We start from the raw sequence: 23,610 nt of genomic DNA, 5'->3' as shown, positions 1-23,610 counted from the left end.
GGCCCAGTGTATACGGTGGGCTACAGACGCTCGTATTTGCCAGGGCAAACAAGCTGTATGGCTAAGTCTTCTAAGTGAGTCCTGCAGCAATTCCTGCCCAGGTATTTCCTCACCCTGTTCCATCTCCTTCCTCCTCCTGCCAAGCGTACAGCACTCCACGGTTCAAGTACAGCAATATTACACATGGCTAATTTCAGGCCCAGCTGGGTGAGAGACTGGCTGTCGCTTCGTCTGAGCTGGCGGACCAGTGCGCTAGATACCGTGCTACGTGGCTTCTGTGCTTTTTCCACTGAGCTGCCTCGTAACTCTTCATGCACATCAGAATGCTCGGTTTACTGCACTACCTGGAGCAATATTACAATGTGACAGTGTCAGACTCCCTCAAATACCCACTTGCCCAAATATTTATTAATTTTTTTTTAAACTCTCTGCTGGTAGAGGTGGACAGTTAGATACCAAACTAGGAGGGAATCACGTTTCGATCAGATGTCCTTTGTGGGGTCATTTGAAGTTGTAGTGTGTGCGTTGCTGACAAAAATGTTGTAATGAGCTAAAAGACAATAGGATTGTAACAGTTTCTTGTGCCTTTGGGTATACAGAATACACTTGCTTATGGATTCAAGGTATAAACGATTAACAAACACCCAAGGTATGAGTTTACTTCTTTTCTTCGTGCTGCAGCGCTTTCCATTGCTCTCAGAACTGGTGTGCCAGCGCTTTTTCTGTGAGGTGCGTTCCTGTGACTGGCCGGTAGCCACACGTGCAGCTCACAAACGCGTTGTGCCACAGGGCTCCCTGCCTTCTCTGCCATTGCTGGCTGCAGCAGCCCAGGGAGTTGTTTCCAAAGTGGCATTTGGGTGATCGGCTAGCAAATCCTATTATTTGTTAATAGGATTTGTTCTTGCACTGCTTTGTCCGATCACTAATTGTTTATTGCGCGTTAGGAGTACGATGAGATGCCTGTCAGCTGTGGTATGAGCGTTTTGTGTGCCAAGCTCATTGTTTGCCTGTGATGGTGGGTTTTGCTTTGGGAAAGCCTCAATATGGAGGGCAAAAAACAAAGGCTCTGCGTTTCAAACACTGCAATATATCCTACACTCTGGTAGACACTGGTTTCCCCAGCTCCCAGATAGGTACTGGGGCACACAGAGGGTCAGTACACTCCTCTGGAGGGCTGTGTGCTCTGAGCCTGTGGATGTAGAGCTGCTTTCCAGATTGCCTCTCTGCCTTTCTCAAAGAGTGCCCTGCTGAGGCAGCAATCAAACAGGAAAGTGTTAAGAAAATTTAGAAATTATTTGAAATAGAATAGAAAGATGAAAGTGAAAAACGTACAAGAAAGCTTGGGAGCTAGTGAGAACTAGTTGCTTTTTTTCTTTGTTGAATGTTTTGACCAGTCTGGATGATATTTAATGATCATACAATGCAGGTAGAAACTACCTCTCAAAAGAGGTCTGCCTGAGCTGATTTTTGAGATTTCAGGTGTGAGCATTAGAAGGTGTTTTTACAAATCTTTTGCTGAAATAATTCTTTCTGAAAAACTAATTAATAATAATTAGTTTGAATTATACTTGTCCTAATAATGCCTTTTTTCAGAAGAGAATACTTATTAAGAAATACTAAAGTCAGATTTCCAAAGCAGAATCTGTCTGTGGTCCTGTGATGGCTCAACTTTGGCTTCTACAGATCTCACACTCAGGTTTGCTCATGTCTCGGTTTAGCAGTGCTGTGCTGATGGAGTGAACTGAATCAGTGACTTGAAACTCAGTGCTTTTCTGGGGAGGTCGGCACAGATAGTCTTCAGTTTCTCAAAGCTGTAATTTGCTGGTTCTGTGGCTGCATTAAAGGTGTCAGGATGGGATGGTTATGGGTGAGGAAGTCTGAGTGGTTTGCTCAGGGTGCTGTGCCTGGGCACGTGGGAAGGGTTGGAGGGAGCCTGCCCTGTCCCAGCTTACTTGGATCCAGCTGGAAAGTCGAGATGCAATTTTTGAACAGTCTTTATCTTCTTAAGTAATCTCAATTTAAGGATAAAATAGGAAAAAAAATTTGTTGTGTAGTTTAGCTAAATACTTCTTCAGAAATAGGTTTCCTGAATCGCTACATGTATCTGTTATCTTTTTGCATTGGAAGCTAATTAGAACTAAACCGAGGAGCTGCATTTCTGTACCAGTTAGGAACAGGGTTTTGTTCTCCATTTGTGCAGTGTCTGAAGAGCAATAAGGCTCTAATTCATGTGATTGAGTAGTCAGACAATATGCTGAAGTTTGATTGTGTATACACACATATATAGGACATATACAGAAATCCATAAATGTATGTGCCATTACATAGGCCTTACATATGTATGTGAGTTTCTGTGTACATAGATACATGTGCTCACACACATAAAAAATAGAATGAATGAATACCGTTGTGATCATCTTGTGTGACTAATACCTGCCAGCCAGGACGAAAATTGGTTCATCTTGAAATCGTCAAAAGGTTCTGATGGTTTTGTGACTTAGCTCTTGGAACAAAAGATTAACCTCCAAGTCAAACCAACCATCCCTATTTCAAGTACTTACAGAAATACAACCGTCCTACTGTGTGGTATCCATAACCTGTTCCCTCTTCAGAGGGAACACTTTTCACCAGATTTAGTGTGAGCTTTCATCCTGGAGCAGGAAAGTTCCTGAAACACACTCTACCTCCTGATGTAGGGAGAAACAGGATGTGCACCAGAGGTGCTGGTTTCTCTGCAGGAGTGAGGCACATACTTCAGTGTCGTATGGTGTGACAGCCCACCTGCCGTGGAGGTGGCAAACTCCTGAGAGGACAAAGGGGAAGCTTACAAATATTTAAGTACTTTGTGGTATGTCCTCTTCTTGCAAGACCTGAGGTCTGTGCCTCTCCCAGGAAGTGTGATGGTGGTGTTTGGGAGCAGAGCGTGTCCGTAAATGGTGCAGGCAGCCTGGGGCGTTTGCTCAAGCAAACGCACACCTGTAGCAGGTAGGTGGAGGTTTGGGTACTGCCAGTCATGCAGCACCTGCCTGTGCTCAAGCAGTAGTTGCAGAAACAATAAGGGAAGGTAGTAGGGCTGGATCCTTGAGCCACATAGTCAGTGAAACCTTTTGAGAGCTTAATTTCAGTTTTAAATGTTCTATTGAATGTAAAGCATCTTCTGTCTTCTCTCCTTTGAAAAAACGCATGCTAACTCGACGTAACTTGATGAGTTCCTGTCCTAGGTGAACAGTATAAATTTCTCAACATTTCAGACACCTTTTAATATTCTCCAGGAAGGCATTGCTGAAGTGTCCAGTTCTGTTCTGTGACTTGCTACAGTCCTTGGTAATAGCATCAGAGGAACTGGCTGTTGTTAGAATGATCATTAGGGATTTTTAACGACACAGATCAGAGAAAGGAAAATAAATTAGAATGTAAGAGGACGTTGATGAGAGAGGACGTTAATGGCCAGGCTAAGAACTACTGTGATGGAACCTGGAGGAGTAGCATTGGCTTTCCCGTGAGTAGAGTTATATAGTTGATCAGAATGATTGCTGAGGCTTTTACTCCTTTAGACAGTTGCTCTGAGCCACTTAGCAGCTTTTGGGTCGTGTCCAAGTGGAACATAACTGCAACATTTTTTTTGCATCTTGGAAGTTGCCTTGGTGGAGGAAAGAGCTGCATTAAGAGCGTGTGATGTTTGTGCCAAAAGGCTAGTCGGTGATGGACCTTGGCTATGGCTTTAGTGTAGATACAGGTATTACTCACAATTTGGTTTTTTGTATTTATGGGGATTTTTTTTCATTTTTTTTCCCCCCCTTGCTCACATACTGAGAATGTGACCGAAGTAAAAGATAAAGTAATGCTTCAGGGCATGTTGAGTTAGAAAAGAGTCATTGTATTAGTGTGACCTACTGTGATTTAAAACTAAATCATTGATCTTCCTTTTATATCTGTGCTTTCGTCCTGCCCTTTTCTCTATCCAGTGTTGAATCCCATTTCAGCCACGTGTCTTTTCACATGTAGATGTTTTATGCCTGGCTCTACACTTTGGTTGTCACAGACCTGCTGAAAGGACATATCAGCTCTGTATTTTAAGAGGTGGCAGAGGGGAGTAGGAGACGAATCTGTAGGTTCAGGAGTGGCACAGAAATGGTGCATTGGGATTGACTGTTCAGTTTTACCCAGTGCAAGAAGTAAAGGTCCAGAAATGAAACTGGTGAGTGACAAGTTCGAAACAAGGGAAATGGTAGTCTTCACAGTCTAGATTTGCTCTGGGGAGCTCTGCCACAGAAGGTTGAAAGTTGACGTGGGCTCAGCAAACTACTAGTGCAGCTTGTAGAAGGAAGGGCAGCTCTTAGGGGACTGCTGCGTGCAACGTTGCTTTTTTCAGTCTTGAAAGTCCCTAAGCTGCAGCTTTTTAAGAGTTGGAAGAGTATTTTTATCTCCACTGGCCTTTAGCAGTGGGCTAGAATTTTGGAGACCTGAATTTTACCACTGACCTTGGCCTGTGTATCCTGATTTTACTGTGTGCAGAAAGGGCGAGAGTGATACCTTCAGCATTGTTTCCTCCAGACCTACAGCCTCGGGGTGCTGGTGGAGGGCGCTGAAAAGGAGGCACAGGGTGTCAGAGGTGGGGGGGCTAGAGTGCATCTCCCTCTGCTTTCCCTTCTCCCTCTGCCTCATCTCTGCTTGGAAAGTTACAGAGTGACTAAACTCTTTATTTTTAGATATTCCAAACAAAGAAAGCATTAGACAGCTGGCTGCAAAAATATTTATTTGTGACCTTTCTTTGCATTTGTGTAGTTCTTATTGCTGTTCTGGAGAGAGCATGCAGTTCCTCCCCTCTGCAGCTCTTCGATTGTACAGAGTTTCAGGAGAAACTGAAAAGCTCATGACATGATGCACGCATATATTAAAAATAAGTAAATTGCCTCAGTGTTTGGAAAACATGGCTACTTCTGTTTGTAAGCGGCTGGCCTGGTTTGTGCCCCATTTTCACAGTGACAGCACAGCTGGTAGAGGCTGCGCTGGGCTGTTCCCCTATCGGTGGCAGTCAGGCTTGTTGGGAACTAACCTACAGCTTGAGATAGACTCCTCCCTAACCTTTTTGCTTATGAGAGAAAGGATTAAATAGGTTTACCGTTGAGTGAGGCAAAAGGGTTTAGCGGTATGTGTGAGCAGGGGCTGTAATGGGGCTGTGATCCGTGGGGTCTGGTCTGCAGCTTGTGATGGGAGCTCGTGGGTGTGCAAAGGTGGCTCAAGCCAAACAGATGTTACTGGCTGTGGTTTTTGTGATTGAAACAAAGTCTCAGGACAAATGGGGCATTTTTGACTTTGCACGGGAAGATGTGACTTCTAGGTGTGTATGTTCAGTCTGAAAAAAAAAAAGAAGAAAGGACAAGGTAAATGTGAGAAATCCAGCTGCAAAAAAGAAACAGTGTTAGAGTAATTGGATGGTATAGATCACTCATCAGTCGTGTTCCTTAAGAGTAACTCTGTAGGAGAAAGCATTTCATAATACTGCTGTTGAGTGATGAGGATAATATGTGTTATTTACTTAACATGGTGTATGTTGTTAGCTCTGCCCTGACTGGTAAGCTCACAAGCTGTAGTACAGCTATTAAATCTTTCTTTTTTGTGTTTTTTTTTTTTTTGTGTTGAGTTTTTTTTCAATCACAGCTACCCTTCACAGACTGTTGGGTAAAGTGAAACTTTGTTATATGAAGTTACTCTTGAATGGAAGCCCTTGAGTCCCTTATTGTCCCCAAGTGTATTACTGTGACAAAATTTTCTTCTCTAAAGCTGATCTGTTTAAAACCATTTTTCATTTATATAACATCCAAAGTATGAAAAACCACTTGATGCTGAATGCTGTTTTGCTAGACCAATATGCAAAATTTTTAGGGCACTTTTTTTCCCAGCTGAAAATTTACGAAAACCTTTCTGAAGGTGAAGCATTGTTCTTGCGAGTGGAGATGGAGCAACTAATATGTGCATGTGTTACTACTCCTGTTGCATCAAGGGGTTACAGGTGTGATGCCATTTTTTAGCTTGCCTTTTATATCCATCTTTGCTATATTAGCAGAAAGAATGCTTTCTGTCAAAAGTTGGAACACGGCGTGGGAGTGGTGTTGTACCGCTGCAGGGGCTGTGGCCTTTCTTGAGTGCCAGCAGCTGGTACCCAGAGGGGTACCTGGCAGGTGGAGTAAGCCCCGTAGAGCCGACGCATAGCAGTGCTTTGGCTTTGGCCATCACTGGCTTCTGGGACCCTGTCTGTGCTAGATCCTCACAAATACCTGCATTCAGTAAAGTACTGGATTGCACGTCCTTCTTTTAGATCGGCAGTTTCTCACTCCCCATGACTGGTTCCACCAGCCCTCAGTACACTGCAGGCTGCTGCCAGCCATGCTCCTGGAGATCCAAGTATTGCAATAGATGCATTTTCTCCTGCCAAGGTACTTTGATTTTTGTTATGAGGGATTTTCTGCTGCCGGTGTACTTTTTTTTGTTGTTGTGAGGAATGAGCAATGTCCGTTGTTAGGGAGGATTTCAAATAGCTTCCCAACTCTGTGATTGAGAAGTAACAGAATGCTGGTGATTGATGTGTAGTTGGTTTTCTTTTCTTTTCTTTGGGTAGTTTTGTGGGGTTTTTAAAGCCTCAGAATATTTCCCAGAAATGCTTAGACCAAAACCATGTTTCCTTGTTGGAAATGTTTTACATACCAAAATATTAGCAAGAAGCTTTCAAAACCTTGAAAAAACAAACCTCAAACCCCAAAGTACTAATTTTCCAGCAGTCTTTTTTCCCCCCTCTAGTGAGTGTGAATGCTGTCTATTCATTTGAGCCAAAGAAAGACAAAACCTCACTAATTCAGTAAGCTGAATTCTCTCACAAGCTGCTTAGCTTTTATTTTATAGAAACACATGTGAGTTCCACAGCACAGTGCTTAGTCTGTGTAATTCGCTGGGAGGTATGGGATAATGATGCTGGTGTGGAAATACCAGCTAGTGCATCTCTAACAAGAGGAGAAGGGAGAGCACTGGAGTTTTCAGACGAAAGGCAGAGGCACAGGTGTGCTTTTCTGAAGGCAGTTCAGAAGGGTTGGAAATAGGTCCCCCTGAAGGGGTTGGATCTGAGCTCCCTGGTGCCCTCGGAGGCAGCACTTGTGATGCTCAGCAGCAAGTCACCTGCCAGGCCCTTGCTCATGTCCCAAGTCACGTGTTGGGCTTCTTGCTTGGGCAGGCAGGTTCTTACCTTTGAAAAGGTTTCATTGTGGGAGTTGTACCCGTTTCCCAGCACACCCAACAAACTGTGAAGTTAATTTTTCTTTATAGCTACTGATGAGGTTAACTGGATTACACGTCTGTGCTTCAGACATGGTCTCCTGGTGGGTCTTCTGTAGCAGAAAGTGTTGGGAAACATAAAGCCGGAATCAGTGCTGGGATGCATATAGTGAAGTGACTACCCTGCTTATCGACTGAATTTATCCTGGGGCTATTAAGATTTTTCTGCCTTTTTTTTTTGTTGTTGTTGTTAGTGGTACAAGTAACTTCTGAGTTAATAGGTCAGCTGCACAAAAATAACAAAACAAATTCAGCAATTGTTTTTTTTTGTGTTGTGGCAGTAAATCTGTTGAGTGTCTGCTTAGAAACAAGCCTCTTCTGCTTTCACTCATCCTTGTAGCTAGAGCAAATTTAGATTGTTTCTGTTTAAAACTAGCAAGCAATGCCCAAGTTAGACCATTTTAATCATAAATCCCTGGAACAATCTGTTTAGAGAGCATGAAGTAGGTGAGCTGGGAAAATTTGTTCTGCATCAGTCTTTCAAAAAGGGAGCCAGACTCTTCAAAACAGATTTGGGTAGCTCTTTAGCACAGAAAGGAGTTTTTTCTGGTTATAACTGTGTTCTTTGTTATTTGTAAATGTGCTGATAAAAAGCTGTGACATGCAATGGACATATTTAATTTGCAAGAATAGGTTGGTGGGGATTTTTTTTGCGATGAAGTGAGGGTTTTCTTTGTTTGTTATGGAGCTCACAGTTGGCTGGTGTTAGCAGCATGTTCTGTGCAAGCACCGCTTGAACTCTGCCTGTATCCAAGTGAGAGTTTTTACCACATTCAAAGAGATGCTGTATATGTGTAATTGGAGTATTCCACGTAGAGTTCGTTATACTTGGAGACAACTCAGAGCTGCTCTGCACACTTCACATTCACTGAAGTTTTCTCAAATTTCTCCATGTAGATGCATCCTCAGCAAAGGAAGGGGAGATACTTCATTTGATTACTTGCCAGTGCTTGTATCTTTGTCCAGGTGAAATGCTAAAGCAGAAATGCATGTTCTCAGTGTTTTTGGGGTCTTTGTAGCTAGAGTTTTGCCTGATGGCTTCATGAAATTTTTAATCTGTTAGCGCAGACTCTGTAGGAGCAGTCTCCAGGATGACTTTATGCAGATGGTTTGTGTCAGGCTGAGGTGCCTTCCCAGAAGGTAGATTGTTGGTCAAAGGATGGATGAGCTCCTTCAGTTCTGGGCTGTAGTCAGAGGCCATTAGTCCTGCCTGTTGGTCCATAATATGACCTACATTTGATAAAAATGAAAGAGAAGAAGGAATAGTTCAAGCTGCGATCGACATGCATTTTTTTAAAAAGTGTGAAATGTGCACTAGCGTAGCGTTTCTCTCTTGCACTGATGAAGCTTTACGAGTGGGCTTCCATACTGAAGTTGGCCACAAAATAAAGTTGTGCAAGGGAGGGAAGAAGCTTCCTGTGCTTGAAACACGTCCAGGAAAAAAGCTTTTCTAATTTATGGGAAGGTGATTTTATAGAGCCTGATAGCCTTTAAAATGCGTTACACCTAGGTAGAAAAATTCACAGCTTCAACAAGACTCAGGAGGAACAAGGAGGTTGATGCAAGACTACGTAAGAGTGATAGAGCAGAAACTGAAACAAATCAGCCTTTGCTTGCAATCCTCAGGAGAGGTCTCAAGGTCAAGGAGGAGACAAGTCACTTGTCTTGGTGCATGTAGTTTGAAAACTTTGTATAAAAAATTTAACAGATTTCAGAAACCTTCTTGACACAGAACATTTAAAAGGTATTGCATGTGAATGGCAGGACAGCTTATGAAATCTGATAGGGAAGTCCATAAATTAAAAAATAAAACGCCCTAAGTTTATTTTGTCGGCAGTTATTCTTGGGTTTGGGGCCTAGTAAGACTTCTTGCAGACTCCTCTATCCCCTGTGATGGTGACTTACATTAGGTGTACCGGTTTAAAATGCAGAAGTATAAAACACCCTTTTTGATCTACATCAAAGAACCTTGTCTTAACTTAGGTTCTCTTAAATGGATAATCTTGTCCTTATCCTTTTGTAAAAGTCATTAGTTCAGTAGCTTTTATTGCGGATTGTATTAGGACAGTATAGTAACATGAAGGACCAGATAGTAAATTGTTATCATGCCACAGTAGGGGGCAGAAAAAAGATCTGTAGCAGACGTTTTTGTTCATTCGGTCTGTTGTTTCTCAATTCCTGGGCCCCTTTCTTATCAGCTCGTGGGGTTTGAGAGAGGCGAGAGAGGAGTTGTGGTGCTTGGTGTGGTGATTTTTGTTGTGGGTGGTTTTTTTGTTGATTTTTTCTTTTACATTTTTATCTCAGTAAAAATGGAGAAAGGTTTGTGATTTTTAATTTCTGGATTCTTGCTGTCTTGTTCTAGAGACAATTTTAGTGAAATGAAGTGAGTTTCTAAATAAAGCAGAAACATTTGACAAATAAGCATTGCAAAATAGTACAATTATATCACTTCAAAGGGCATGGGAAGGAATCCAAACCTGCTTTGAACTGGTTAACATGTATCACTCACCAGCTAACATTGTCAGTTATTTTCAGACTGATATTTCTTAAACTGAAGGTTTAGAACAAGCTATTGAGTATTTTTATATCTCCCTATTCAGTTAAAAAAACAAAAAGCATGTTTAATTACATGTATCAAATATTCAATAGTCCTGTTAGCTTAATGGAGTGTTTGGGGGATTTTTTTTGGCTCTGTTTGGAAAGCCTTGATTCTTGCAGACCTTTTAGGCTGTGTGAAAGAAAATGGTAATCTCTTTTTAGCTGTGATGGCGTGAGACTCTTCAAAGCTGTTGAGAAACTGTCAGGCATGGATTGCTAAAGGGCAGCCACTGTGGTCAGCTCAGAAGTGGCCCTCGACCTGCTGCTACAGAACCATTACATTCCCGTGCTATAGGAGGGCCCTACGGGCACGTTTCCAGTGCCCCAGGTGATTAAAGAGTTGCTGTATCTTTGCCCTGAATCTAAGTCAGAAACTAAGACTACATGTCACAAGTAGGGATGTTTGATTTATAGTCAAATCCAGAGAACCACGAAAAGAAAAGTTTCCTTTTACTCTTCTCCTTAAAAAAAAATTCGCTTATTGCAAATTTTGCTAGTGAGCATCAGCCTTCAGGAATTACGGAGGTCAATGCTAACATTTCTATTTAATTCTTATATTAAAATGATGCAATTTTTCAAGACGAAAAACAGTAAACTAAAAAGGTTACATGGTGATTAATTAGTAACGTTCAAATAGCCAGTGAAGGAGAACAGAAAGAGCTCTGTGAGGGGCATTTTCCTTACTCTTTATTAGAGGCAGTTTTTACCGGTGCTGCTGCAGTTATTTTTCCAGATGATGTGCCCAGGATGGTTTGTGCTCATTGCGGATCTGACTTGAGAAGAGAAAACTGAATCTGAAGAGAAACTTCTGCAGGGTGTGGCGTGTGCAGGCAGTGGAACCAGCGTATTTTTAAGCTGTGATTTTACGGGTGTGAGGAATTAGATGTTTAGTGTGGAGCGGTGGGAATGGCTTCGGAAGAGTCTCTGGGCTTGGGGTTTTGTTTTCACTGGGGTTGATGGCCGGGTGCCTTCTTCCTCTCCTACGCTGCACTGTGCCTGTTGCCAAAGAGCAAGTGGCGCCCAACTGGCATTTAGCTTCCTCCAGCAGCACAAAGTTAATTTTTAGTTGTGTTTTATGTTGTTTTTTTCACTTGTCCTTCTTGTACTTATTCATCTGTTGTAATCGCGGCTGTCTTTGTCTAGTTGGCATTTGTTAAAGGGCAAGTGAGAAACCCCCAGTGGTACTTGTTCTTGGTCAAATGTCCGTACTTCTGGTGAAATGGTGCTTCTTTTTATGCTCTGGAGGAGGTGGTGGATTGTTTTTCAAAGGGTTTCTGGCCCCTTTGTAGGAAAGAACTAAATCTCTGAGTTTGGGGTGGAGTTCGAGGCCTTGCTGCCGCTGTTGTAAATTTGAGAAGAACAGGCAGGATCCAAAACGCAAACCAGCACCTGCCTTCAGGGGGGGTACAGGGCGGAAATGCTTTTCGGCTTCAGGCAGAGAGGGAGGTGTTTGTGGGCATGCAAGGGCTGAGTGCTTTCCACTCCGGTGCGCTGCCATAACCCACGGGATCTGAACTGCCTGGCTGTGGGCTTTTTTGTGGTTTGGTTTTGCTTTTAAATGTGGCTTTAGACCCTGAGGATGCTGCCTTTAAAAAGGTTCTTGAATTCTGAGTTTCATTCCCTCGTTTATGTTGGTCTTTCCTTTCTAGTTCCAGAATAGATGGTGCTGCATCTGGCAAAAAATGCTTGTCCTTTAATTTCTGTGCAGTTCAATACCAGCTTTTCAATTCAGCTCTACTGGAATCGATTGAAAAAGAGATATTAATGTGGTGTTTATTCAGATTTACATGTTTTAAAGAGAAAAGCTGGCAATGCAATCACTTCTGCTCTCCTTACTCTTTCACAATAGTTCTTCCCTCTTTATTACAGTGCCTTACGCCATAGATAGCCCCGTGGGTTTCAGTAACACTGCTTAGGGAATTGAATACCACAGCACTAGCTGAAATGTTAGAAACAAACAGTGCTTTTAAAAAGTGCAGCATTTGGCAAAATGCTTATAGTTTGTACATGTATCAAACATTAATTGTTTTGTTTATTTATGAATCACTTTAAATTATTATTATTGGTGAGAATAAGGCTGGTGCTTTTTATGGTACCTGGTGTCACATTTGGGATCCTATTGATTAAATTCTACACAACCTTGAAAAACAATTTTTATACTGCCAAATATAGCTTGAATTTGTTAAGGTTTTTTATGAAAAGTATCTCTCAAATTTTATCAGTTCCACCAGGGGCAATCACATGGACTTGCCTTGTGCACACTTGAATTAGTGATGAGACCTGCTCGATATTGCAGGCACATGTAAAGTGTTTCTGTTAAAATTGCTTTATTTCCCTTGAGTGTCTTAATAGGAATTAAAAAGCCCTGAAGGGGATTTTTTTTTATAAGTTTTTTTTCAAAAGTGGAGAAAGACTACAAGAGCATATTAGGAAAGAGACATTTTTGGGTTGTTTTAAACTGTCCTTGTGCCTTCTTCCCTGACAGAGCTGGACAAGATCATCCTGTGTGTTGCAGCTGTGTAGCCTGTACATGTCCTTTCTGCGCTTTGCTGCCCTTGTGGACAAGCTCTGGTTCAGGTCCTATGCCCATTCCTGCAGTCTGTGTGAAAAACATAAGCAGCAAAGGAAGAAAAATTTATTTTCCCGTTTAGAAAATACTAGATTGAAGTAGAAAATGTGTTTCATTTTAGGTAATGGGTATAACGTTAATATTGCAATTCTCTTTTTAAAATCTAGAGAAACACTGTATCTGTGCTTTGTCCTGGATTTATCCAGGCTTTTCATTAACAAGATGTCATTTTAAGAATGGCATTTAAATGAAGATCAGCACAAGCAAACCCAAATCATGTCATAGTTTAGAGGAGACTGACCCTGCAAGTGTCTAGAAAATCCATGTGAAGCAATTTTTTTATCTTCATTCAGTGAATTTTTCTTGATCTTGCTGTTGATGGTGAAGGCTGAGCTTGAGTTTCTCCATGAACGCATGAAGTTGATGAAGAAGTTGTCTTTCGTTTCTTTTTTTGTTTTTACTCCACCTACAGCACTCCTCTGCCCCATCTCTACTTAGAAGTGTTTCCTTGTAGGGCCTTGTAAAATTAGCTTGAACATTGATTGACATCCCCTCTACTGTCTGTGTTAAGCTTGACTCTTGTCTGGCTCCATCCATTTCTCTTCAGGAAATTGTTTGAATTTCTTTAATAACAAAGCTTTTTGGTACAAGACACGGACATAGCTGCTAATATTCTCAGGCCCTCTGATATAGGGCTAGAAGTGTTTTAAAACTTGTCCAGCCACCTTTTTGATTGTCAGCTAACAGCAATGGCCAGAGCACTGGTTTGGTTATATCCATGTGGAACTACGCAATAGAATTCTCACTGCTTCTTTTGTCACCTTATACTTTAAGTAATATACAAGTTTCCTGTGTAGCTACATACCAAAAATACAGAGCTTATATGCTCTGTCCCACGAGCAGAAAGCTGGGCTTTCTTCTTGAGCTCAGCAGTGAAACTGGTATTGCCAGAGCTCTCAACCCTACAGCAGAAATTCACATCTGCTGCAGGGCCATTGTTTTGGCTGGTGGGCACTAACTAATAGTTACAACTAATAGTTGTAGTCTGCAGCTGATCCAGACTGTGACAAAACTGTTACAGAGTGTAATAAGTGGAGGGTTTTGTTGTTGTTGTTTAGGGGGGGTTGGGGGCTTCTCCCCCCGCCCCGTAACACACAAGGATCAAATAGTGACTTCACTGATACGCTGCATATGTCTCTGGATATGTGACTTCCCATCGCCCATGCGAATAGTCACCAACATGATTTCAGGCTATAGAATTGGCTTTCATATGGGAATATTATCAATGTATCAAGCATTTTTTCTTGGGGAAACAAGATGATCTGCCATCACCCATCTTTCTTTACCAAAGGCTATTTCTGTGACCACTATAACATTGCTTAGGACTTAATTCTCTTTAATCAGCTGTACTGTCTTAACCACAGCAGAAACGGCAATTGTAGCTCAAAACAGTCCTCAAAACGGGGCTGGCATGTGAACAAGATTCTTAAGTTTGCGGTCATTCAGCTGGATAAATGTGGAACTACTTAAGTACCAAGTGTGTTATTTTGGTCCCTGCTGACAGGGGAGTTTTTAGGAAACAGAAGTCTTTCAAGTGAAATCAAGAGTTAGATAGTTCAAAGGTGGCAGAAGTTCATTCTGGTCATAAATGAACATGATTGGTACAAAGACGTCACAGCTTTCATGGGAATTCCGGGGTTGGACTCATAGTTGCGAACAATGTGGTTTTTAATGAGTGGAATCGTGGTCTTTGAGTATATGTAATGTAAGCAATGTAATTAATCTCTGAAATGTGCTGGAGACAGCCTGTTTATAAACTAGGTGGACTCACAGATTAGTGTTTAGATTTGTGACACCTTCAAATTTTAGCAGAAGACTTTGGAGGAAGAGCAAAGTTTTTGAGGCATAGCTCACCGCTGTTTAAGCTTTATGCTTTAGAAGATTGTGTTGACTGGGCTGCTTAAGTGCTTGCTGTCTTTAGGACTTGATTTGTCCTGTGCAAAAGGAGGCCTGAGGCAATAGCTGCTCTGGAAACTAATTTATGAAAAAGGCTCTGTTTGGAGGAGATTATATGCTTCTCATCTCTGCAAGGTGCCCTGCTCTTTTCATTAGTTGGTACTTCTCTAGGAGACATTCCTCTCATGCTTTTGTTCTATCTTTTTTCTTTCCACAACATGAAAGAAAATCCTCTGTTTCGTGTGCTCCACAGAGTTGCTTTCATCCTTCAGAGGGATGTTACTTTGCGACGTAATCGCCTGTACGAGCTTGCTTTCGAGCTGTAAGGCTGACTTGTTTTTACTGGCAGGGTTGGGATGTTTGCACATTTACCACATGCCATTGATTGATAACAGGAATGAAGTAAATAACTGAAGGGTTTCACTTGTTTTCTTCTTTCATTCTTCTGTTTCTCACAGGTTCATTGCTAAACCATGTGCCTTAGGCCTTAAAGTCCAAGCCAACGGACCACAGAAAGCTCAACCTAATGCTATCCTGGAAAAAGTTTTCACAGCTATTACAAAGGTAGAATATTTAACTAAAATATTTAACTTCTGAAGTGGGATATGGTGCTATGAACTCTGTCTGAACAAAACAAAGCTAAGTGCTAAATGCAGTGCTACATTTTTACAGCCAGAATCAGAACATGCACATGTCAGGGTTGTCATTGTCATGCCAGCTTGAGCAGTTGTGCCTTCTTTTTGTGATGTCTCCTGTAAGCTTTTAAGCAAAAGAGTTGTTACAGAAACATTTTGTAGGTGCCATATGGCCACCGACTTTTCCTGCTTTTTATCTTTTATAAATTTGCACTGAATCATTGTTGGGTGTTTTTGTTATTTTATTTTTTAAAAATAGAGTGAATTGTGAGCCAGTAAGATTGGTCTTACTGTATTTTCCATGAAGGTTCAAAGCTGTTCTAGAGGAACAGCCTGAGCACAGGATGCGGGTGACTTGCTGGTGTCCAAACTGTTTATGTTGCAATGAATATCGTTTGAAATTGGGGGCTGGGGGAAAGCCAAGCAAGTAGGAGGAACTGGTTGAATAATGTTTTAGAGCTTGCAGATTTTATTTGTTTTAATACAATACAAGTTTTTCCCACACTACCTGTGACTCTGTCTCTACAGCTCTTCACTGTATGACGTCTCAACTAAATCTCAGTGGCATCCTGTCTGTGTTTTTGAAGCATCCTGAGCTTTCCTATAGCAGTGAGCGGTGGTCAGGTGCCTTTTGGAGTCTCCCAGAGAGCTTGGTGCAGTGCTCAGCTGCTTTGTAGTGTGAAGGCCTGCAGAGGAAGCCTGTGCTGCCGGAGCTTCCCAGTCCCATGTCAGCTCCAGGCTGCAGCTGGGCACACCGCAGCAAAGGCATCAGCCTTAACTTCTGACAGGGCAAAACTGGGTTCAGTATCGGGGACAGTGAAGTAACGCTGTGTATCTGTCTTGCTTGTGTCCCATCCTGTCCCAAGATCACCATGGTGCTAGGTGTGGGGTTTGTCCTTTTTTCAGGGAGGCAGTCACACACACCTTGTTTCTAAAAGCTGCAGCAGGTGTGTTCTCAGCCAGACGCAGCTGGCAGAAGAGTGGGATTTTATTTTTGTTTTTATTTACTAGTTATTCCTTGCAGAATCTGCTAGTCCAGCACAGGGTCTGCCTGTGTGAAGGGATCTAACTCATGCCTGTGAGTCATGGTAGCCAGTGGCAAATGCAGCTTCTGGCACCCGGTGCATGGAGATGAGTGAGAAGATCTCCAGAGGGAAGTATCTGCTTTCTTATAAGAGTTTCACAGGGCACTGTGGTAGCTGCTCTCAAAGAAACTCTGATTTAGCTAGTTGGTTTTTTTGAGTCATGTGCAGCAGTTCTCTCTAGTCAAACTCTCAAGAGCTGCATCAATCATTGGATTTTTCTAGAGAACAGCTTTTCTTAACCTTCTGTTAAAAAACTAGTGGCTACTTCTGTTCACTAAACTTATTTAGTTTTGAGGGATTTGGGGGGTTTTGTGTGGTTTTAGGGTTTTTTTTAGATGGATGGCAAATATTTCACCCTTCTCCTGTCTCACGCTTTCCCTTCGCCTTTTTTCCTGTCTTTTCCTGGAGGCTGACAGATGAAACTTCAGGCTGATGAAAGCTTTGCTGTTTTACCTCTTTCAGCATTTAAAAAAGTCTTTATAGTGGCAGCTCTTGTATCTCATTCAATGTATATACCTGGCTTGCAGAAATAAAGCTACAGCTCCAGGAAACAGATTGTCCAAAAGCTTTTTCTGTTTCTTTAAAAAAGATTGTGATCAGGAGACGTATATAAATAGTGCTCATGCAGTACTGCACGTGTAGAGTTACTCTGTGCTTGGAAATGTGACCTGTACTGTTCTCTGTGCAGTAGTCAAATTAAAGACAGACTCGTTGTCTTTGCCTTACCTCTGCACTGGTTTGCAGCCACACTACTGGAGTGAGAGTTCCACATCTGGGACTTTGGAGAATAATTGTGTGTAGCTAATTTTAACCAAAAAAAAAATATTGCTGTTGTCAAGGTGATTTTCCTTGTCAAGTTGTCACTTTGTTAATGACCTCATTTTTTAACATTAACATGCGTAGACATCTTTTTCCCGTGTCAGTCAAACCCTCGTCACTGCTGCAGCAGTTGACAGGACAGAGATCCTGGTGCGGGAGGATGGAACAGGCTTAGCATGTGTCAGGTGGGGGGTGTTTGTAAGCCCCGCTGCGTGACAAATGCACGGTAATTTATCCCCATTTGTCTTCTCTTTCAGGTTTTCATCCCATTGTCCCCTTTAAGTTTCTTATTAATAATAACTTGCGTGCAATATTACAGCGTATGTCCTTCTTGATTATTAATAGTCACTGTAAACATATTTTGATGTGGTTGTGCCAGCAGAGGTTTCTGTGAAAGTAATTTTATTTCTATGCATCCATTTGTCTGACAGGCAGCTTCTAAGAAATCAAGAGACAATTACAGTGGTCCTAAATTTAAATACATAATTTTTATCCTTCTCTGTTCTGCAGCATCCAGATGAGAAGAGGCTAGAGGGCCTCTCCAAGCAGCTGGACTGGGATGTACGCAGCATTCAACGTTGGTTTCGGCAAAGGCGCAACCAGGAAAAGCCCAGCACTCTGACGAAGTTCTGCGAGAGCATGTAAGGATGCGTGTTTCCTTCTTGAGTTTTGTTGAGCCTGTCCTCGTCAGTCTTCCCCTTTATTCTTTGCTAGTATTTTTGTAGGTGGCTAGGAAACTCTACGAGTTGGTAGAATGGTAGAATTCTCTTGAATGAGAATAGCAATCTTCTTTCTCCTGAAGGAGTCAGATGGTACTTTTCGTGTAATTTAAGTGGTGAAAAGCTTTCAGAAATCGCGTAGTTTTGATTCTATACTGTCAGGGTGCCAGGCTGATCCTTTGAGACAAATTACCTGGTGTTAGGGTGGGAAGCTATATTTACAGCACAACCTTTAGCTTACAATCTGCCAGAGATTTGAGATGGAGTAATACAAATAAAAACCCCTCCTTTGTTGTTTTATTTTCCTCATCCCATCTCATGGACTTGTACCTGTTACTGGCCCATTTCCTTGGGTGCACTGAACTCTGAGAAGCTAAAGGCACCTAGGCTTTCTTTAGAAAGTTAGTTTTCACCTGCCAGGGTTTACTTCTAAGGAATTATTCCCAGCTGTTCTTCAAACTGATTATCTACGTAAAAGTTGTTTTTCTAATTAGACTCCATTCTTTTTAGTATGTAAGATACATTTCCATGCCAGCTGGATATACTATATTAATACTTAATTTGCACTGAAAGATCATGGAAAATTAAATCTACTTAAAATATTTACATGTTTTGCTTAAAGGAGAACTGATAGACCTTGAATTTGTAACAAAACACAAAGAACAACACTGATTTATTTGAAAGACTCATTCGTTCCAAGACTTGGCCCTCTAGCACTGCTGAATATTTTTCTTTTGATGTGGAAGGTCATGCATTTAAGGAAAATTTGGCATGCTCCAAATCAAGAGACTTGGCAAATATTGCTGAGTCCGTAAACAAATATTAGCTTTATTACACTGTGTTGGTCAAGTAGTTGTGTTACTGTGGGTTAAAACTCTAGTTACTCTTTTTGTTAGCTGGGAAAGAAGTGTTAGGTAGACATGTCAGTGTAAATAGAGGAAGCCTGTTTAAGTTAGAAAGCACATGTTAGTTAATGTTGTTTTCCAAGGTGTGTTTGGGTTTTTGTTGTTTTTTTTATTCCTAAAAATTCTTGAATTGTTTCTTTAGGAAATTGCAAGTAAAAAAATCACAAAACGGAAAGGTGAAAAGTTAAAATTGTATTGCTGTTAGAGTTAGCATATTTGGGTGATATATTTGGCTTCTTCTGTAACTCAGGTCAAAGGCTTCATTCTTGCACTAGGGCCAACGCATCTGGGCTGATGGAGAGGTAGAAGAAACTTAGATATATCATGAGAGAGAGGCAGAGATACGAAAGTCATGGGTGCTGAATTTGCTCCTTTGTGGCATACGTTATGGAACAAGTGTGCAAATGAGAGCTATGAACGCAAACTGGAAGGTAAAGTCAAGCTATAATGATCGTATTTAACTTAAGCTGACAAAATTAAGTGCCAGCTTCATTTAGAGAGAGCCACTGGGCTTTACTTCTGTGTATTTAATAGTAACGATAATACTTCTGCGGAAAGAATTGGTGTAAATAATAAAAAGTGTGTAGTTCAGGTTCTCTCTGCTTGTGGTTTGTAGAAGGTCCGGTGGGAGTAGTCTCTCTGTCTGTATGTACATGCTGCTGTGAGAATGTGGTATTACCCAACAGACCGTGTGTGCAGTGCCCTGGTAGCATTTCCAGTGGTGCAGCGTGTGCCACAAGCGGTCCTGTCACACAGGCTGGGTGGAACTGGTGGCAGGTAGTCCCAATAGCACTGGGAAGCTGGGAATACCCTTTTCTCCCCTCAATCTGTTTATTAAACAGTTGTCTAGTTAAATCTGTCTGTCTGAGTATCTTTGGAGGAAAGAAATCGTTCCTTTTGAGATCTGTAGCTTTTTCACAGCTGTTGAGTTAATGGGGTGGCTTTTCGGATGAAGATTCCATGTGTGGCAGCTGTTTCGGAGCTCTGGGCTGCGTAAAGCACGTGTTCCCCTGACAGCCGTGGGAAGGAGAGTGCTCCTAAGTCTTCAGTCACTGGGGTGGAGAGTTTCGTAGAGCTTCTCCGCTGCCAGAGGAGAGTTTCGTAGCCCTGACAGAGGGTGAAATGTGCCCGTAGGTAATGGGCACACACAGAGCGAGCACAAGGGCAGTGATCCCCACCCACACCTTCAGCTGTCGCGCGGCTGTTGGCCTTTCAGAGAAGACTTCGGTTTTGCTGGCAGCTGTGTTGCTTTACTGTGACTTGGGAGGAAAAGCGACAGAAACCACAGCAAATGTGGAGCTGCTTAAAGAGAGCTTCAACTCTTTTTACATGGGAATGATTCAATTTAATGTTGAAGAAGATTTTCTTGGGCCCAGAGTGTTTTTCTCCATGATGCAAAGGAGGAGGCAGCTGTGCCAGAAGGACTGTAGGCCGTTTCTGACTGCCTTATCTTGCTTGCCAAATGAGTAGTGTGGGTACTATCTAGGGTAGAGAAACTTCAATAGCACAAAGACTGAAACTCAGTGATACGCAAGCTTGGCTGGGATGAATGACACCCAAGATCCGTGCCCAAACAATCATTAGATTGTTGTTGTCCCAGATTCCTTAACGTTCTCTTCACGTTCCTTTCTTTTTCTTTTCATGCAACTTCAGTTGTGGTCCAAAACAGAGTGCAGAGAAACTCCAGAACCTTACACTTTTTAATTTTTTTTATTTTTCAAAATGCAATAATTCCTTTGCTGCCCGCCTTTGTCAGATGTCCTGGGCATTAGCAGATGGTGGTTATATGAAGAAAACGGCAGTAATAAAATCTCTTGTCTATAGACAGCTTGTGCCACAGCATTGCAGTGAAAATAAAATACTCCTCAGGGACCTTAACCAGCAATCACTCCCCCTAGAGTTTTGTGTGTCAATTTGAAAGAGAGGGTGCCATTTGATTGTTGAAGTGGTGGAGACCACTAGGGATGAAACTTCGCACTTCAGTTGCATTATATACCTGTTTAAGATTTCAGATGTTATGGTGATAAGTATCTATGCAAAATTTGATGCTTCATGATCCAGTATTAGTCAGAAAAACAGTAATAAATAGGGTGCTGAGGATTACTGGAAAGTCAATAGTTTTTTTTCTCAAGGATTTGATGATTTTGACATTAAACTTGCAATTAACAGCAGAATATTTTTAGTCATTAAAAAGGGTGTTCACTTCGTTTCAAGTCAGGTCGCAATGCTCAGACCCTTAGCTTAATGTATCAGCTGCAGGGAAGTCTGTCCACAACTTTTCATTCTTTGGTGGGAATTTAGGCAGTTTTGCTCCTTTCCTCAGCTTGAAAGATCCAGGGTGCATAAAGCAGAAGAAAAAGTGGTGAACTGAGTGTGCAGAGTAAGAGTTCTCTACCGTCATGTTGGGTTTTTTTCCTTTCTCTCTGTCCCCATGGCACATTCCTCCTAACATCAATGAAAGACAAACTTTCTCCTGAACAAGGAGAATAAGGGCTTTGTGCTCTGTACTTTGAACGTGCAGCACATGAGAAAATACAAAAAGTGGATTACCTTGAACCTTTTCTGAAGCTGATGTGGTTTCTGTGTTATTCAGGGAGATTATTGGCAGTCCTTTGCAAGGCTAGAAGTTGTTTCTGCAGAGAACTGTCAATCTATTTGTAGGCAGGTGATATAAATTGGATCAAATGCTCTAATGACTCCACTGGAGCATAGTTCTAGCTTAGAAATGTATTTTTTTAAAAAAAGAAAAAAAAAATGAACAAGAAGGTGTCTGACCACAAATAAGTTCCTGAAAATGTGTTAAGGAAGAATGTTGCATCTGAATATAGTGGAATGGAAATTCCAGGTATGAAATGAGCTACTTGGAACAGGGCTTCAAGGTATTATGGGGATGACTGGGAGGATGTAACTCTTGAAAGGCCATGAATGGCGACTTTGATGATTGCCAGGCAGAGTATAGGATCCAAGAATCTCTTTGTTAATGTCTGATATGTCAGAAAGCCAGTGCAGTGGTAATTCTCAAACCCCTTCCAGTTTCTTCTCAGTTTTAGCGTACTGCGCTGCTGCTCACACTACCTGTGTGTAGGCATGTCTGCTTTTCTCAGAGAATTTTTTTGAAAGAGCAAGCGTCCTGTCCGCTTCCCTTGTGGTGCAAAGCAAAGGGAAAGAACCTGTGATGCCTGGGACTTTCGGATGTCATCAGGCTCATGCCTTGTGTGCCCTACAGCTCTGTACATTTAAGCAAGCTGTTTGTTAGAGACATTCTCGTGGTTTCCAAGGAGTGGCTGTCAGAAACATATGGCCAAGGGAGTTTTTTGAGTTTGTGCAACAGTCACATGTGAAAACATGGATATGTGCAGACTGAAGAGCCAAAGATTTTTTTTTTTCTTTCCCCTCATTCTTCTCTAGGAGAAGCTTGGATACTAAATTATCTGTAAGTGGGGTGTTCTTTTAGTTTTGATGTAGGGGAGAGAAGAGTGTCTGTCTCATCTCCACACCAGAACATTTTCCCTCCCCCCTAAGGAATTGAGACTGTATTTATGCACGTTGCTTTTGGGAAGATATTGTATGTCTGTGGCTGTATACGTTTATATGTGTGTGTTTGTGTAAGCATATGGAGACAGATGTATTCAGAATATATTTTTTTATTTGTCAGGCAAATTTGTCTTAAAATATTATGAGAAGTTTGCAACTACTTGGACATATTGTTTTTCTCTACTACAAGAGTAATTCTCTGCTACAAAATCATACTGAAAAAATAGCTATGTAAGGGAAAGAAAATAAGACAGCTGCTTGGTTGCTGAAATTCTGAACTATGCTGATACAAATCTTAACAAAGAGCATAAAAGAATTCATCAGTCTGTACTTTTTGTGTAGCAGCAAAGCACTAGAAAATAAATACACATCAAAAACTTCTAGCTCTGAATTTTTAATGGCCTGAGGCCCTCTTAAGTCAGCTTCTAAAACACTGCTGGATAAAGTGATCCCTGAGATGCAAGCAAAACTATGTGGTAAATGGTGTTATGGGTCCATTTAATTCTGATTTGTGAATGCAGGTTTTCAGCCACCACAGTGCTACAAGCGATGGAAAACTGGGCAGTGTTTCCCAGCCAGGAAAGGAAAGGAGAGGGTGGGTCTGTAAAAGCACGCTACGTGCTCTGGGGCAGGTGTGAGAGTTACTGCTCAATGCCCACAGAGTTACCAAAGCTCCCTTGTTTTCCCTGCTGTTTTCCATGGGGCAGGAGCTGCTCCTCCTCCTCGCTTGCTCACAGGTACAAGGCGTAACCTTGTGCCTGCTGCTGTGGTCTGTGCAGGAGGCATAAAGTGCTGGTAACTCAACCAGCTGCTTGGTGAAAGAGAAGCTGCACACCTAACTAGTGTGCTGATCCTCGTTGTTGTAACTCTGGTTTGGTTTTTTTGTAACTGGGCAGATGGTTCTGCTGCTCCTTTTCCTCCCAGCCTCGCACACTGGGTGGTGTCCTGCCGGGATCAGTCTCACTTGAAAGAGAAAGCGTCAAAGAAAATCCAAAATTTCTGGAAGTCGCTCTGAAATAGTAGCAAACTGCAAACAGGCGTATTACTGGAGGCTTCTGAGTAATTACTATGATTTCTTTCTTCTGGAACACTTTTTACCGGAAGAGTTAAGTGACTCATTTGCATATTTTTCTTGCTAATCCTTAACTACTTTACTTCTTTTCAGTATTTCACTTAGCTTTCTGTGACCTGGAGTGAAATACTCATCGGTGCTTCACAGAAAGTATTACAATATTGGAGCAGCTACTTTGTATTTCTGTTAGTGGTGTCTGAGGAACACAGTATCTCTCTGTATTTACATGTAGATTTTTGTGGGGTTTTAGATTACTTTTTCTTTTCTCCCCTCTATGTCCTTGAAACAAAGGGAGTTGGGCAGGAAGAGTAAGAGGGAGAGTATTCCTTCAAGCTCAGTAGACTGGGTTTATAGCCAAGATACTGCTTTGGCACAAGTGAGGCAATAAGGTT

General features: G+C 41.8%; 1 protein-coding gene across 1 annotated transcript in view; it reads left to right on the top strand.

The window, feature by feature from the left end:
* The first annotated feature begins 14,667 nt into the window (after positions 1 to 14,667).
* Positions 14,668 to 23,610, top strand: part of CERS6 (ceramide synthase 6) — an 80,895-nt gene continuing 71,952 nt past the window's right edge. Inside the window, exons 1-3 of the mRNA XM_009875570.1 lie at positions 14,668 to 14,771; positions 14,908 to 15,013; positions 17,499 to 17,629. Of these exons, the coding sequence (XP_009873872.1) occupies positions 14,668 to 14,771; positions 14,908 to 15,013; positions 17,499 to 17,629 (341 nt within the window). The remainder of the gene's footprint in view (positions 14,772 to 14,907; positions 15,014 to 17,498; positions 17,630 to 23,610) is intronic.

The sequence above is a fragment of the Apaloderma vittatum genome, unplaced genomic scaffold (genome assembly GCF_000703405.1).
Source record: "Apaloderma vittatum isolate BGI_N311 unplaced genomic scaffold, ASM70340v1 scaffold14278, whole genome shotgun sequence".
In the NCBI taxonomy this organism is placed as follows: Eukaryota; Metazoa; Chordata; class Aves; order Trogoniformes; family Trogonidae; genus Apaloderma; species Apaloderma vittatum.
This window is presented reverse-complemented; position numbering and strand designations above follow the sequence as displayed.